The sequence below is a fragment of the Eubalaena glacialis genome, chromosome 15 (assembly GCF_028564815.1).
Source record: "Eubalaena glacialis isolate mEubGla1 chromosome 15, mEubGla1.1.hap2.+ XY, whole genome shotgun sequence".
Taxonomy (NCBI): Eukaryota; Metazoa; Chordata; class Mammalia; order Artiodactyla; family Balaenidae; genus Eubalaena; species Eubalaena glacialis.
In genome coordinates, this window is record NC_083730.1 from 94,043,195 (window position 1) to 94,060,680 (window position 17,486).

At 40.4% G+C, this 17,486-nt stretch overlaps 2 protein-coding genes across 5 annotated transcripts in view; one reads left to right on the forward strand and one right to left on the reverse strand.

Moving 5' to 3' along the window:
- The window catches only part of LOC133074957 (zinc finger protein 268-like), a 67,402-nt gene that overhangs the window by 37,543 nt on the left and 12,373 nt on the right, over positions 1–17,486 (forward strand). For all 4 annotated transcript variants that reach the window (XM_061168954.1, XM_061168952.1, XM_061168953.1 and 1 more), the window contains one exon: positions 6,285–6,485. In XM_061168954.1, coding sequence (XP_061024937.1) covers positions 6,285–6,485 — 201 coding nt within the window. The remainder of the gene's footprint in view (positions 1–6,284; positions 6,486–17,486) is intronic.
- LOC133074959 (zinc finger CCCH domain-containing protein 15-like) lies at positions 11,640–13,144 on the reverse strand. Its single transcript, XM_061168955.1, has one exon. It carries the CDS (start codon positions 13,089–13,091, stop codon positions 11,811–11,813), a length of 1,281 nt encoding a protein of 426 aa, XP_061024938.1. The 5' UTR covers positions 13,092–13,144; the 3' UTR covers positions 11,640–11,810.

Genomic DNA, 17,486 nt, shown 5'->3' on the forward strand with positions numbered 1-17,486 from the left:
AAGTTTCCCATCAGCCTTTTCTAACGGTTTCATCAATTATGACCTTCCCCTCGGCCAGTTATTTCACAGCATCTACAAAGTGGTGACTTTCTAACTCTATCATTCTTTCCATTTTTGTAGCAGGAATTTTCTGAAAGAATTTACAGAATCCTTCTCTAAAAAAGAACATTTCTTCATCAACAGAACCGTTTGGTTACCCAGAGACACGATTTGTATAGGGATGGCAGATCCATGCTTAACTCTTTCCCTTTTTTTTTTTTTTTTTTTAATTTATTTATTTATGGCTGTGTTGGGTCTTCGTTTCTGTGCGAGGGCTCTCTCTAGTTGCGGCAAGCAGGGGCCACTCTTCATCGCGGTGCGCGGGCCTCTCACTATCGCGGCCTCGCTTGTTGCGGAGCACAGGCTCCAGACGCACAGGCTCAGTAACTGTGGCTCACGGGCCTAGTTGCTCCGCGGCATGTGGGATCTTCCCAGACCAGGGCTCGAACGCGTGTCCCCTGCATTGGCAGGCAGATTCTCAACCACTGCGCCACCAGGGAAGCCCAACTCTTTCCCTTTAATTGCCAGTTTTCACTAAGGAGATGATGCCCTAGTTACATCCATTGGTGACAGCAGTGAGTTTTTTATTTGATTTTTTTTTCTTTTTGTTAATTTGAGTATGATTAAGAAACTTGTAAATCTTAATACTGTTTACAGTTAGTTTCAATCAGTTGCAGTCAGTATTCTTTTAGAGGGTTTCATTGTCCCAGCCTTTTCCAAAGGGAGCCTTTCAGCTTGGCTCTGAGGCTTTTTGGAAAGACTCTGTTAGTCTTAGCAGGCTTCCTGGCTTCCTTGCTTTTGGGCCCAAGAAGGTATTCTCTGCTCATTTGCGTATTTCCCGTCCCAGATCTGGAATCAACCTTTTCTCCAGGAGCCTGTATCTTTTCGTAGGGAGTGTGCTCAGGGACCACAGTTGATACTGGAATGTCATTACTTCTGGGCTGTTTCAGTAGGCAGACCTAGGGATCTTTGGAAAGGAAAAAAATTATGATTCATTTTGATATTTCCAATTCAAATTACAGAGTTTAAAAGATTTGTTTTTTTGAAATTACTCTTTTTTGGGTGCAAGTAACCCAGTTGTTCACTAAGAGATGAATGGATAAACAAAATGGGGTGTGGGTGTGTATGTGTATATTCAATCTTAAAAAGAAATGAATTCTGACACATGCTACAACATGGGTGAACCTTGAGGACATTGTTTTCAGTGAAATAAGCCAGTCACAAAAGGACAAATACTGTAAGATTCTACTTACGTGAGGTTCTGTTACTGAACCAGGTTTGTTCGCCCAACACACAGCAAGCCAAACGCTGAGACGCTGCAGTTTGTAGCAGAGAAAGAGTTTATTCACGAGACAGCCAAGTGAGGAGGTGGGAGAACAAATGTCAGATCTGTCTCCTCGCAGGTGAGGGACTTGAGACATACACGGGATAAAGAAGTAGGGAGGTCTTAGGTGTGGGGAAGTGATTGGAAGTAGGGAAAAGGTGAGATAATCTGTGTTCTGTGCAGGCGTATCGGGGTACATGCTTCTTTGTGGGATACGTGTTCAAAAATGTAGACACTTAGCATGATCCGAGGGTGGAGGTTTTGGCCCTCTGACATCAGGCCGTCATTCATCAGACATGTGTGCCGGCCCGGTTTTTAGGGTCAGCGGTCCCAACCGGTCTTGGCTGCCTTGCACTGGACAAGAGCTGACTCTAGGTTTCTGGAAAACAGCTTAAGTGCCCATTGATATAGTGACCCATACGTCAGCGGTGTTACCTCTAGGGGACAGTGAGTAATTCAGGCAAGCTTAGTCACTGAGGGCGGGTTCAGGCGGGGGGTTTAACAAGCTGCCCCTTGGCTGCTGCTCTGTGAGATGAGCTCGAGATTTTCTGTTAGTCACCACTGTCTGCTAACCCTGTGGAGCACGGTTTCAGTTCCTAGAGTAGTCAAGAGCATAGAAAGTGTGGTCCATGCTGGTTGTCAGGGAGCCGTGGCAGGAGGAGAATGGGAAGTTACTGCTCAGAGGATACAGAGTTTCAGTTTTGCAAGATGAAGAGTTCTGGAGATGAATGTGACTGCTGGGAATGGTTACACAGCACTGTGAAGGTACTGAATTCCAATGAACTGTACACTTGGAAATGGTTAAGATGCTAAGTTTATGTTACGTATTTTATGTTTTCACAAGTAAAAATCTAAGAAGATGAGCCGTGACTCTTAGCTCACCCAATACCAGAAGATGACCTCCAGTTGGAGCGTAGACTTCAAGAGCAAAAGCTATAAAATTCCTGGGAGAAATCATAGGGGAAAATATTCATGACCTTCTCTTAGGCTAAAGTTCTTAGAAAGCTCTTTTATAGGTTGTGCTTTTCGAGATAGAAATTGGGCCACATCAAGATAAAAACTTTTGAACTTCAAAGTTACCATTCAGAAAATGAAAACACAAGTCCCAGACCGGGACTTTAAGTATTTAAAGTCCGGGAGATAGTATTTGCAAATCATGTACCTGATAACAAGGATATATCCAGAATATATGAAGAATGCTTACAACTCAGTAAGAAGACAGACAACCCAATTTAAAACATGGGCAAAGGATTTGAACAGACACTTCACCAAAGAAGATGTATAGATGGCAAGTAAGCACCGGAAAAGATGTTTAACATCATGAGTCACTAGGGAAATAAGATTAATATCATAATGAAGTCCCACTTTATACCCAATGGCTATAACCGAAAAGGCAGACAGTAAGTGTTGACAAGGATGTAGAGAAATTGGAACCACTGTAGACTGCTGGTGGGAATATAAAGTGGTACAGTCGCTTTGTAAAGGTTTTGGCAGTTTCTTTAAAAGGTTAAATATAAACTTACTGTACAGTGCAGCAGTTTTACTTCTAGGAATTTACCCACGATAAAGGAAGACATGTTCACACAAAGACTTGTATAGTAGCTCAAAACTAACAAGAATCTAAATGTGGATTAAGTGGTGAACGTATGGACAAAATGGAACACTATTCCGCAATGAAGGGGCGAACCTCTGGTGTGCGCTGTAACAAGAATAAACCTGCAAAGTATTGTGCTGAGCGGAAGAAGCCAGACGCAGTGCCGCGTGTGGTCCCAGTCGTGTGAAATGTCCGGAACAGGCAGATCTGTGCACAGGAGCAGAGCAGTGGTTGTCTGGGCGTCGGGGGTGAGCGTGGGCCTCGGCTCCGGAGGAATGTCTGAGGCAGTAGGAACGCTGTAAACCTGCGTGAGCGGACTGTTGCAAAACTTTCAATTTATTAAATATCATTGAAGTTAAAAAAAATTACTCTTTATATAGAAGCATTATTGAGGTATAATTTATATACCATAAAATTTACCCTTTTAAGGTGTGCCTTCAGTCATTTTTAGTATTCACAGAGTTGCCTAAATATCACCGTATCCAATTTCAGAACATTATCATTACTTCCAGAAGAAACCCTGTCCCCATTCACAAGCCACTCTCCATCCCCTCCTTCCCCTATCCCCTTACAGCCATTTAATCTACTTGGTGTGTTCAAGAATTTCCCTATCCTAGACATTTGTATAAACAGAATCATGTCAGAGGTGGCCCTGTGTATCTGGCTTCTTTCATTTAGCGTAGTGTTTTCAAGGTAGCTTTGTGTTGGTCTCAGCCTGGCAGGAATGATGCTGTGACGCAGAGCGCCTGGGGCGGGGCTCGCCGGGACCCATGCTGCTTGTGGCAGCCCCACAGACATTTCCCTGACTGGAGCCAGCGTCATGGCTGGACCAGCCCTTGTGGTTCTTACTGTGACTGCAAGGCGCATCTCATCAGCAACCATCGGGAACTCTGAAAACTTAAGGTTTATTACTCACAGACCCTGCGGGGTACGTGGCACACGGGGGGCCACACAGCAGAGAGAGGGAGAGGACGAGAATGTGGACCTGGGGTTCTGCCTTTACTGGGGTCAAGGGGGGGTTGAGGTTCTGCCTTTATTATTGGGGTCAAGGGGGGGTTGCAGGTTCATTATTTATTGGTGAATTTAAAATAAGGCTGAGAATTCAGGCACTGGAAGGGAAGAGCGGGGTCACTCCAGTGAGCAGTTACCTAGGTCACCCAGGGCTTTCTGGGAGGGGAACGTCAGGTGGGGCGGCCTGACTCCTTATCTAGCCGTGTGGCTGGCAGTGCGCTTATCTAGGACGGATGTCTTTGAAGTGGCGCCTCAGAAATCAGAAGCTTTCAGTACGATCAGGCACTTGCATTACAGTCAAAAAAAGCTAATTGTCAAGTACCTATAGTACAGAGGTTCATAATGTAGTAGCATTTTTTGGTGCTTCATTCCTTCTTATGGCTAAATAACGTGCCTTTGTATGTATAGATCACATATGGTTTATCCCTTCATCCGTTGACGGGTATTTGGCTATTAGGAATCAGGCTGTTAGAGCCATTTGTGTGCAAGCGTTTCTGTGATGTAGGCTTTTAATTCTGTTGAGCAGATACCTAGGAATGGGATCGCCGGGTAATACAGTAATTCTGGGTTTAACACTGAGGAACTGCCAAGCTGGGTCCAAAGTGGCTGCTCCATTTTACATTCCCACCAGCTGTGCGTGAGGGTTAAAAACTTTACTCTTGCAACTTTTTGTCATGTGTTAGATATCTTGGTTCTTAAAAAGAGTGATACAACTGTCACGTCCTATAGCATACATAAGACGGTTTTAAAATAACAATTTGTTACCATTAACAAGGGTACTAAATGAGGTTCAGTCTGTCTTTGTAGCCCATTTTATCCAAAGAATACACAGTTAAATACAGCATGTTAAGTCAGTTGGTAAAATGGTTGTCCGTTGTAGTTTTGTTTCCAATTGTATAAATAAATGTATTTGTTGACATTTATTTTCAACGTTAGGGATTGCCCTCCCTCCTCTTTTAGATCATGTGAAATATTTACATGATTCAAAGTAGAAAGTATGTAGTGTCATTCAGACAAGCCTCCATCCCTCCTGCTCTGTTCCTTCCCTCCCTCCCCCGGAGGGAACCATTTTTACAGTTTCTAGTTCATCCTCTCAGTGATTCGTTTGGAAATATAAGCAAACACACATACACACATACCTGACCTGACTCAACGCTAAGCCTTGTCAGGAAGCCTTTTTTCTGCCTCTAGCCCTGTGTTTCCTAGAGTTCAGCATGCCTTGTATCCTAACATGTTTCTCTCAGTTTTACCCCTTGTATTTTGTTGTTATAATAGCTTCTGGAATGAGCATCCTCTGGACCCTTCCCCCTGACTGCCGAGTGCCTTTCTCTCTTCCCTTTTCTCTCCTTCCCCTCTCATTCTCAGAATCTCCTTTCTCTTGTCCCTCTCTTTGCCTGAATCTTTTTTTTCTCACTTGTGCTGATAAATTTGGGCTCCATTTCCAGCAGCTTTCCCTCGCAGTGAAGACCCGTCCTTGTAGAAGGGACGGTTTGCCCATTATTTCTCAGACCTTCGTGTTCCTAGGTGGCCACAGCACTGTTAGGTCACTTAGCGACTTTGGGAACGTCTTTTTTAGTCACCTGCAACTCTGAGCCTGAGAGGCTCAGATTTCCCTCGGGAGGTGCTCTGTTGGGGGTGACTTTGGAGATCGGCAGCATGTGGCCCCCGGTCCTCCGCCCTGTTCTGCAGTTAGGTCACATCTGCCTGGATCCTAGGTTTGTGAGGAGCCCTGTCACCTGGGTCCATTTGTCTGTCTGTGGACATCTCTGGGCTTCTTCTCTTGCTATTCTGGTAGCCCTCTTTTGTTTTTATTGGGAGATTAAAAGACTACACTGTTCCCCTGATCTCATCCTACTCTCAATGTTTAACAACAAAAATAAGACTCAGTGAGAGAGATGAAGTGAATTGTTCATGGACATCCAGATATTGAGAGAAGAAGCTCTACTGAAACAGACTGTTTCGTCCACAGCCTATTTCTCGTGTACATCGCCTCCAGCAGGGTCGTTCCCTCCTTACCATCTGGCATCATGTTCTTCTTGAGTGTCTGCCCGAAGTTGTTTAAATCTCTGGGTGGTTGCCGCACTTCCGGGGTTCCTGGGGGCCTGTGCAGAGTCTTGGCGGGGGGAGGTGGCTGTGGTCGTGTGCTGGGTTCCCCATTTCCGTTTCCTCTCACTTGTGACCCCCCCCAGCCGCACTGACCACAGTCTGCAGAGCCCCCAGCCCAGCCTGGGTGAGCGCGTTCACCAGCAAAGGAGACCAAGGTCGGGGCCCAGAGGAAAAGTGCTCGCAAAAGTGAGCTTGCTCTTGGGTCTGCAGGTCCCACCTCTCCAGGAGCGAGACAGCACGCGCGATGGCATCAGAAAGCTCCAAGGGGAGGGATCCATCCTGGGTCAAGAGACCCCTGACCAGAGGCCTCTCCCTGGAGGACCCCGGCAGAGGCACAAGAGTCCCGGGACGGAGCAGGTCCTAGAGTGGCTGTTTATTTCCCAGGAGCAGCCGAAAGCGAAGAAGACCTGGGTGAGTTACTGCTTTGTTCATTTCCACTTCTTTTCTTTATTTCTTTTTCATTTTTTTGGTGGGAGAGGGATGGAGGTCCTCAGGTAGGAGGTCGTGTAAGGTCCCTGAGGTCCCTGTTTCCTGGTTTCCCCAGACTCAATTTTCAGCTCCTTTTCCACACCCCCCCCCCAAATTTTTTAATGGATATTGTTCTGTTTATATGTGTTTACAAACTGTGTATTGTTTCTGGTGTGAATGCATTTTTAATTTATGTTGGTGGCGTGTACACATGTGTATCCTGCTGTATTGCTTATATTTTTCATTAAGCACCGTCCTCTTGTACGGCCATCAGCAGTGTCTGGGTGTCCACTTGCCTCATGTTCTCTGCCAGCTCTTAATTACTGTTGTTCTTTTTATTTGAGCCATTCTGGTATGGTGGTGTTTCTGTATGGGCTTACTTTGCATTTCCTGCTAGCATGCTTTTTGGACATTTTGTTACCTTTTGTGGGTGTTTTCTGTCTGTTTCTTATTGACTGAAAGGAGTTATTTATTTTCTGGAAGCTTGTTAGAAATGCTGAGTTTCAGGCTGCACCTCAGTCCTGTTATATCAAGACTTTTCATCTTAACAAGATTCAGTGATTCATGCACATTGAAGTTTAAAGCAAACTTGATACCAAATCCATACTCAGGTTTTACCTGGGGTCCTTCTCTTACCTCCAGTATTTTGTTATGACGGTTTTCAAACGCAGGGCAAAGTCGAAAGGATTTTGCAGTGAACATCTGTATACTCATCACCTTGAATTTACCTTTAACATTTTACTGTACTTGCTTTATCACATGATCCATCTTTCCATCCCTCTGCATTCTTACCCCATCTTATTTTTGCTGTATTTCTTAATATATTTTAGACATCAGCATGCTTCCCTCTAAATACTTCAGTATGCACAGCATTAACTGTTGTTTAGTATTTGTTTACAAGCTGGGTTTTTTTTCCTGTCTTGCCTTTTCATTCTGTTAATTAATGCTGCCTTTTGATGAACGGCTATTTCTAATTTTAACTTAATTTAGTTTATAAATTTTTTCTTTTATTACTGGTGTTTTTTGTGTCCAATCTAAGAACTTTTTTGTTATCCAAAGCTCATGAAGACAGTTTTCTTTGTTCACATTTACCTTTCACATGTAGATTCACAATACATCTAGAATTAATATTTATGTTTAGTGTGAGTAGGAGTCAAGCTTTATTTTTTTCATCAAGTTGCCTAATTGCCCCAGTGCCACTGAAGTGATTGACCCTCTACCTATGGCTCTGCGGTGCCACCTTGTCATATATCAGGCATCCATAAATATAGTTTGGTTTCACAACTCTTTATTCTGTTCCATTGGCCTACTTTTCTATCCTTATGCCAGTTTCATGCTATCTTGATTTATAATAAGTCTTGATATCTGGATGCTTCCAGTTTTGGGTGATTATGAATGCTATCAACATTCACATGTGGGTTTTTGTGTGGACATGAGTTTTCAGATCAGTTGGGTAAATACCTAGGAGCATGATTGCTGGATTGTATGGCGATTCTATGTTTAGCTTTTTAAGAGACTGTCTTCCAGAGTGCCTTGCAGTTTTGCATTCCCACTTGCAGTGAATGAGCGTCCCTGTTCCTCATCCTGACCAGTTCTAGGTATTGTCAGGTTGTTAAAAATTTTGCCATTCTAATAGATGTGAAGTGATATTTTACTGTGGTTTTAAGTTGCATTTCCCTAATGACTAGCTAGTGTTATTGAGTATATTTCTATATGTGTTTTATTCTTTCTATATCTTTGGTGAAGTATCTGTTTTCTTGTCATTGATTTTTTTTTAATTTAATATTTAAAAAAATTTTTTATTGGAGTATAGTTGATTTACAATGTTGTGTTAGTTTCAGGTGTACAGCAAAGTGAATCAGTTATACATATATCTACTCTTTTTAATTTAATTTTTTTTTTAAGATTTTTTTTTTGGTGTGGACCATTTTTTTTAAAGTCTGTTGAGTTTGTTACAATATTGCTTCTGTTTTATGTTTTGGTTTTTTTTTTTTTTTGGCCCTAGGCATGTGGGATCTTAGCTCCCCAACCGGGGGTTGAACCCGCACCCCCTGCATTAGAAGGTGAAGTCTTAACCACTGGACCCCCAAGGAAGTCCCTCCATTCTTTTTTAGATTCTTTTCACATATAGGCCACTACAGAGTATTAAGTAGAGTTCCCTGTGCAGTAGGTTCTTATTGGTTATCTATTTTATATATACTAGTGTGTATATGTCAATCCCAATCTCCCAGTTTATCCTTCCTCCCATCCCCTGGTACCATAAGTTTATTTTCTACATCTGTGACTCTGTCTCTGTTTTGTAGATAAGTTCATTAGTACCATTTTTTTAGATTCCACATATAAGCAATATCATATGATATTTGTCTTTCTTGCTTCACTGAGTATGACAATCTCTGGGTCCATCCATGTTGCTGCAAATGGCATTATTTTGTTCTTTTTTATGGCTGAGTAATATTCCATTGTATATATGTACCACATCATTTAAAAAAATTTTTTTAAAATTCTTTAACTTATTTATTTTGTCTTGAGAGGGCAGAAGCCAAACTTACTGAGTTTGATGGGCATGACATTAAGATATTACATACGGCTCTTCAGGATTTGGGGCTACAAAATCATGCTTTCTTATTCTTTTTTTTTTTTAATATCTTTATTGAAGTATAATTGCTTTACAATGTTGTGTTAGTTTCTGCTGTATAACAAAGTGAATCAGCTATATGTATACATATATCCCCATATCCCCTCCCTCTTGAGCCTCCCTCCCACCCTCCCTATCCCACCCATCTAGGTCGTCACAAAACATTGAGCTGATCTCCCTGTGCTATGTAGCAGCTTCCCACTAGCCATCCATTTTACATTTGGTAGTGTATATATGTCAGTGCTACTCTCTCACTTCCTCCCAGCTTCCCCTTGCCCCCGCCGTGTCCTCAAGTCCGTTCTCTGTCTGCGTCTTTATTCCTGCCCTGCCACTAGGTTCATCGATACCATTTTTTAAGATTCCATATATGTGTGTTAGCATGCGGTATTTGTTTTTCTCTTTCTGACTTACTTAACTCTGTATAACAGTCTCTAGGTCCATCCACCTCACTGCAAATAACTCAATTTGTTCCTTTTTATGGCCAAGTAATATTCCATTGTATATATGTGCCACATCTTCTTTATCCATTCATCTGTCAGTAGACATTTAGGTTGCTTCCATGTCCTGGCTATTGTAAGTAGTGCTGTAGTGAACATTGTGGTACATATGTCTTTTTGAATTATGGTTTTCTCAGGGTATATGCCCAGTAGTGGGATTGCTGGGTCATATGGTAGTTCTGTTTTTAGTTTTTTAAGGAACCTCCATAGTGTTATCCACATAATTTATTTATGTATCAATTTACATTCCCACCAACAGTGCAGGAGGGTTCCCTTTTCTCCACACCCTCTCGAGCATTTATTGTTTGTAGATTTTTTGATGATGGCCATTCTGACCAGTGTGAGGTGATACGCCATTGTGGTCTTGATTTGCATTTCTCTAATGATTAGTGATGTTGAGCATCTTTTCATGTGTTTGATGGCAATCTGTATGTCTTCTTTGGAGAAATGTCTATTTAGGTCTTCTGCCCATTTTTGGATTGGGTTGTTTGTTTTTTTGATATTGAGCTGCATGAGCTGCTTGTATATTTTGGAGACTAATCCTTTGTCAGTTGCTTTGTTTGCAGATATTTTCTCCTATTCTGAGGGTTGTCTTTTCGTCTTGTTTACAGTTTCCTTTGCTGTGCAAAAGCTTTTAAGTTTCATTAGGTCCCATTTGTGTATTTTTGTTCTTATTTCCATTACTCTAGGAGGTGGGTCAAAAAGGATCTTGCTGTGATTTATGTCATAGAGATACCACATCTTCTTTATCCATTCCTCTGTTGATGGACACATAGGTTGCTTCCATGTCCTCGCTATTGTAAATAGTGCTGCAGTGAACATTAGGGTGCATGTATCTTTTCAAATTGTGGTTTTCTCTGGGTATATGCCTAGGAGTGGGATTGCTGGGTCATATGGTAGTTCTATTTTTAGTTTTTTAAGGAACCTCCATACTGTTCTCCATAGTGGTTGTACCAATTTCCATTCCCACCAACAGTGTAGGAGGGTTCCCTTTTCTCCACATCTTCTCCAGCATTTATTGTTTATAGATTTTTTGATGATGGCCATTCTGTGACTGGTGGGAGGTGATACCTCATTGCAGTTTTGATTTGTATTCTCTAGTAATTAGTGATGTTGAGCATCTTTTCATGTGCTTTTTGGCCATCTGTTGTCATGGATTTTTAAGAATTCTGTGTTATTCTAGATTTAAATCCTTTATAAGAAAAGTGATTTGCAGATATTTTCTCCCAGTCTCTGGTTTGTGTTTTCATTTCCATGACACCAACTTTCACAGAGCAAAATGTTTTAATTTTGATAAAGTTTATTTTCTGAATTTTAATTTTTTAAAATGGGTTTTGCTTTTGGTGTCATATCTAAAATTTCATTGCCCAAACAAAAGTGCACAAATTAAAAATTTTTTTTCTCTGGAATTTGTAAAGTTTTAGCTTTCACATTTAAGTCTGTGATCCATTTTTAGTTAATTTTTGTATGGAGTGTGGGGTATGTGTTGAGGTTCATTTTTTTTTTTTTTTTTTTTTGATTTTAATGTATCACGGTCTTTATTTACAACTTCATTGGCAAAAAAGAAAAGGAATAGTTTAAAACAGTCTAACACAGGGCACTGCAGCTGATCCTGGCAGATTAATGAAGTTTCATTTTAAATGTCCATCTAATTGTCCAAAGATATACAATACTGAATCTGCATATGCAGTTTCCTTTATGAAGTACAGGCTCATATCTCAGGCAGTCTTTTAAACATATAAATACAAAGGAAATAAAACCACTCATTAAAAACTGCATTAAATGAAGGGTAATTTAAATTTATGTTGTCCTTGTAATAACGCATGCCCAATGAAAATCAAAAGCTGGAAAAGCAGTTACACTTCCTACTTGAGTGGACAGTTACAACAATCAATCATTTTCTGCAATGACCATTATATTTTTAATTTATCATGAACTACTCTGAAGTTACTATGAGATGTAGCCAAAGTCAGAAGACAAGATGTAGGGAGAATATTCCTTTTTTGGAGAGTAAGCCCTCCAGAATCAGCATGGGAAACAAACATCCTGTTGAAGAATTCTAGGTGGAAAAAAATTAATGTAGTCAATTTCAACTCATGCTGAGCTGGCTTAATTTTTTCATTGACTTCTTTGGTGTCATTCTTCTAAATCAAGTGTGTTTAATTCTTCTTCTAGTTCATCCAAATCTTCCCCAGTAAAAAGATTTTCATCAACAGGAACAGCATCGATGACTCCATTTTCCTGTCCCTCCCCTTCGTTGTCCTCTTCCAAATCACTTCTTTCACCATTTTCAGCCCTACCTCCGGAAGCTTCACTTAATTTGTTTTCATCCTTTTCTGAAGTATATGTGCTGAATCTTTCAAGACTGGCTACAGTAATACCTGTCTCATCTACATCTCTTGGGATGTACAGGCTTAAATCTATGTCATTTACGCTCACTGAATCATCAACCTCATCACCACCCGTTCCCTGGGTATAACGGGTATCATCTGCTTCCTCATCATCATCATCAACCAGTTCAGGATGAAATTCAAACACCTCACGACCACTGATCACTAATGCTTTCCCTGCTTTGAAGTCTGCTTTCCTTCTTTCCATATCTTGCTCAAGTTTATCAATCTTTTCTTGTCTTTTTCTTTTCTTCCATGCAAGAAAAGATTCTAGAGTGATTTTGGTAACATTTGGACCTAGGGCAGAACGCTCTCTTTCAATTAGATCTTCTAATGAAATTTCATCTTCTTTCTCTTCTTTCTTTTTATCTTTTTTCAAGACGAACCCAGGAGGAAGTGCATGACGATACATGCAAATATCACCCCCTCCAGGGCATACCCAAAACCAGCCATATTTGTTGTTTTCAATAGCTTCGAGGAAATGCTTGCACACTATTTGAGTTTTTGGTTTTTTCTTTTCCGCCTCACCGTGCTTCTTGTTCACTACTTCTTCCAGTTTTTTCTCATCCCAATTACCCATAGTATCTTTTTCAAGCTCTTCATCTCTTGCATCAATGTAAACACTTCGCTTTTCACATTTTCTCTCCAGAGTCAAGTCATGAGAGAACTTACACTTATCTCCTTTAGTACACTGTCCTTGCTTGAAGAATGCACATACCACAGATTTGGGATCTGCACCTTTACTTATTTTTTGAGCAGCAACTACAGGTTTGAACAACTCATTTAGCTCTTGCAATTCTTTCTTCTTGTCATCTTTCTTCAACTTCTTTTCAGCTTCACTTTGTGCTACCTGACGTGGATTTTGTTGACCAAATTTAACTTGATGAGTGACAGCCTTGATAAACTTCTGTTGCTTTGCTCCTTTCTTATTCTTTAGACCAAAAGTTTTGTCTTCGATAATCTTCTCCTTCTTTTTCTGCTCCGCCTTTTTGCTGCCCCCGGCCTGAGCCTGTTTCTTGGGGGGCATTGTGGAGATAGGTGGCACCGGCCAGACTTAAGCGTAGCTGGACTCCCTCAGGGACTCTGGCCCCGCGATAGGAGGAGGAAGACACGCGCAGCCGTCGCCGCCGCACCACACGGAAAGCTAGTCGCTCACTCCGAGGTTCATTTTTTATGTGTATGGATGTGCAAGGGTTCCAGCACCATTTGTTGAAAAGGTGATCCTTTCTCCATTGAATTGCTTTTGTGTGTTTATGAAAAAAAAATTTTTTTTTTCAAGAGACAGTGTTTATGTGGGTCTATTTCTAGGCTCTCTTTTCTGTTCCATTGATTTTTGTGTCTAATCTTTTACCAGTATCATGCTATCTTGCTTTTATAGGAAGTCTTAAAGTGGGCTAGTGGGAGTGCTGCACCTTTGTTCTTCAGAATTGTTTTGGCTGTTGTAGTTTTTTGCCTTTCCGTATTAATTATAGAAGAGCTTGTGGATAGCTACAAAAAAACTTGTTAGGACTTTGATTGGAATTACAGTGAATCTATGAGTCAAATTAGGGAAAATTTACATCTTAACAATACTGAGTTTTCCAATCCATGAACACCCTATATCGTTCCATGTTTTAGATCTTTGATTTTTTAAACCACTGTTTGTATTTTGGAGCATACGTATTTCTGCACACATTTTTTCTTTTATCATCTTAACCATTTTAAGTGACAATTCAGTGGTATTAAATACATTCATAACATTGGCAATCATAACCACCATATCCGTCTCCACAACGCTCTTCCTCTTGAAAAACTGAAGCTCTATACTATTAAACAATAACTCCCCCCCTCCCTATAACCCCTGGCAAGCACCATTCTACTTTCTGTCTCTATGATTTTGACTACGCTAGTTACCTCATATAAGCGGAGTCTTTTTGTGTCTTTTTGTGACTGGCTTATCTCCCTTGACATAATGTTCACAAGGTTCATCCTTGTTATAGCATACTGCAGAACTTTCTTCCTTTTTAAAGCTGAATAATAATTTGTTGTGCGTATATACCTCATTTTGCTTATCCATTCATCCATCCATGGACACTTGGATTGCTTTCACGTTTTAGCTACTGTGAATATTAATGCTGCTATGAACATGGATGTAGAAATATCTCTTTAAGACCCTGCTTTCACTTCCTTTGGGGATATATCCAGAGATGAAATTGCTGGACCGTATGGTAATAATAATTTTTAATTTTTTGAGGAGCCACCAAACTGTTTTCCACAGCAGCTACGCCATGTTGTATCCCCACCAGCAGTGTACAGGCATTCCAGTTATTCCACATCCTCGCCAACCCTTGTTATTTTCATGGTTTTTGATAGCCATCCTAATGAGTGTGAGCAGACTCTCATAGGTTTTTTTTTTTTTAATTAATTAATTTGGCTGTGTTGGGTCTTCGCTGCTGTGTGGGCTTTCTCTAGTTGTGACGAGCTGGGGCCACTCCTCGTTGCAGTGCATGGGCTTCTCACTATGGTGGCCTCTCTCGTTGCAGAGCATGGGCTCTAGGCGTGCGGGCTTCAGTAACTGTGGCACACAGGCTCAGTAGTTGTGGTTCCTGGGCTCTAGAGCACAGGCTCAGTAGTTGTGGTGCACAGGCTTAGTTGCTCCGTGGCATGTGGGATCTTCCCAATGCAGGGCTCGAACCTGTGTCCCCTGCATTGGCAGGCGGATTCTTAACCACTGCGCCACCAGGGAAGTCCCTCATTATAGTTTTGATTTGCATTTTTGTTATGATGAGTGATGTTCAGCATTTTCATGTGCTTATTGGCCATTTGTATATCTTCTTTGGGGAAATGTCTATTCAAATCCTTTGATTACTTTTGAATAGGTTGTTTTTTGTTGTTGAGTTTTAGTTCTTTATATATTGTAGATATTAATCCCTTATAAGATATATGACTTGCAGATATTTTCTCCCATTTTGGGAGTTGCCTTTTTACTATGTTGATGTTGTGTTTTGACACAAAAAATTTTTTAATTTTCATGAAGTCCAATTGGTTGGTTTTTTCTTTTGTTGCTTGTACCTTTTGTGTCATTTTCAAGAAATCATTGCCAAATCTAACATTGTGAAGCTTTTGCCCTATGTTTTCTTCTAAGGGTTTATATAGTTTTAGGTCTTACATTTAGGTCTTTGATCCATTCTGAGTTAATTTTTATATAATGTTAGATGAGGGTCCAACTTCATTTTTTTCATGTGGATATCCAGTTTTCCCAGTAGTATTTGTTGGAAAGACTTTCCCCATAAATGGTCTTGGAACCATTGTCAAAAATCATTTGACCATATATGCAGGGGTTTATTTCTGGACTCTGTTCTATTCCATTGTCACCTTTATGCCAATACCACATTGTTTTGATTAATGTAGCTTTGTAGTAAGTTTTTTTTTTTTAATATTTATTTATTTATTTGGCTGCATTGGATCTTAGTTGCGGCATGCAGGATCTTCGTTGCGACATACAGGATCTTTTTGTTGTGGCATGCAGTCTTCTCCAGTTGCGGTGTACAGGCTTCTCTCTAGTTGTGGTGCGCGGGCTCCAGAGTGTGCAGGCTCAGTAGTTGTGGTGTGCTGGCCTTGTTGCCTTGCAGCATGTGGGATCTTAGTTCCCTGACCAGGGATCGAACCCGCATCCCCTGCATTGGAAGGAGGATTCTTAACCACTGCACCGCCAGGGAAGTCCCGTGTAGTAAGTTTTGAAATCAGGAAGTATGAGTCCTCCAGCTTTGTTCTTTTTCAAGATTGTTTTGGCTATTCAGGGTCCCTTGAGCTTCCATATGCATTTTAGGGTGGGTTTTTCTATTTTTGCAAAAAACATCATCGGAATTTTATTAGGGATTGCATTGAATATGTAGATCACTTTGGGTAGTGTTAACATTTTAATATTAAGGAACATAGGGTATGTTTCTATTTATTTATGTGCTCTTTAATTTCTTTCAGCAAGGTTTTCAGTTTTCATTCTACAAGTCATTTACCTCCTAGGTTCAGTTATTACTTTTTGATGATGCTATAAATGGAATCATTTTCATAATTTGCTTTTCAGATTGATCATTGTTAGTGTATAGAAATGCACCTGAATTTGGTGTGTGACTTTGTATCCTGTTATTTGCTGAATTCATTTGTTCTAACTAGGTTTTGTGTGTGTGTATGTGTGTGGAATCTTTAAGATTTTCTATATATAGGAAGATATTGTCCATGAACAGAGATAATTTTACTCCTTTTCTAATTTAGATGCCTTTTATTTCTTTTTCTTGCCCAATGGCTTTGGCAAGAACTTGAAGCACTATGTTGAATAGAAGTGGAGAAAGAAGGCATTCCTTTTTTAAAAAAAAAAAATTATTTATTTATTTGGCTGCATTGGGTCTTAGTTGCAGCACGCGGGATCTTTGTTGCAGCACGCGGGATCTTTCATTGTGGCGCGCAGCCTTCTCTCTAGTTGTGGTGCGTGGACTCCAGAGTGCGTGGGCTTAGTTGCCCTGCGGCATGCGGGATCTTAGTTCCCTGAACAGGGATTGAACCCATGTCTCCTGCATTGGAAGGCAGATTCTTAACCACTGGACCACCAGGGAAGTCTAGAAAGCAGGCATTCTTGCCTCATTCCTGATCTTAGAAGAAAAGCTTTTCGTCTTTCATCATTGAGTATGATGTTCACTGTGGGTTTTTAAGATGTGGGTTTTATTATGTTGAGGTACTTTCCTTCTATTTCTACTTTGTTGAGTGTTTTTATCATGAAAGAGTGTTGAATTTTGTCACATGCTTCAACTGAGATAATCTGCATCGAGATAATCATTTTTTAAACTTCATTCTGATAGTGTGATGTATTGCATTGGGCAATTTTCAAATGTTGAACCATCCTTTCATTCCAAGAATAAATCCCATTGGTCATGGTGTATGATCTTTTTAATAAGCTGCTGAATTTGATTTGCTATTATTTTGAAGATTTTTGCATCTATGTTCATGAGGAATATTAGTTTGTAGTTTTCTTACAGTGGCTTTGTCTGGATTTGGTATCAGAGCCTTAGGAAGTGTTCCCTCCTCTTTAGGTTTTTGGAAAAGCTTGAGAAAGATTGATGTTATTACTTCTTTAAATATTTGTTAAAATTCACCAGTGAAGCCTGGGCTTTTCTTCTTTGGGGGGAGATTTTTGATTACAGACCCAATCTCCTTACTAGTTATAGATCTATTCAGATTTCCTATTTCTTTGTGATTTGATCTTGATAGAAACACAAATGGAATTCATTCCTTTCAACTAAGTTATCCAATTTGTTGGCATACAGTTGTTTATAGTACTTTCCAATAATCATTTTTATTTTTGTAGAATCAGTACTAATTTCCCCACTTTCATTCTTGGTTTTAGTAATTCTGGTCTTCTCTTTTTTTTTTTCTCAGTCTAGCTACCTGA

Bases quoted from the DNA above. Each gene is read 5' to 3' on its own strand.
- LOC133074959 (XM_061168955.1), bottom strand. From the start codon at position 13,091: ATGCCCCCCAAGAAACAGGCTCAGGCCGGGGGCAGCAAAAAGGCGGAG.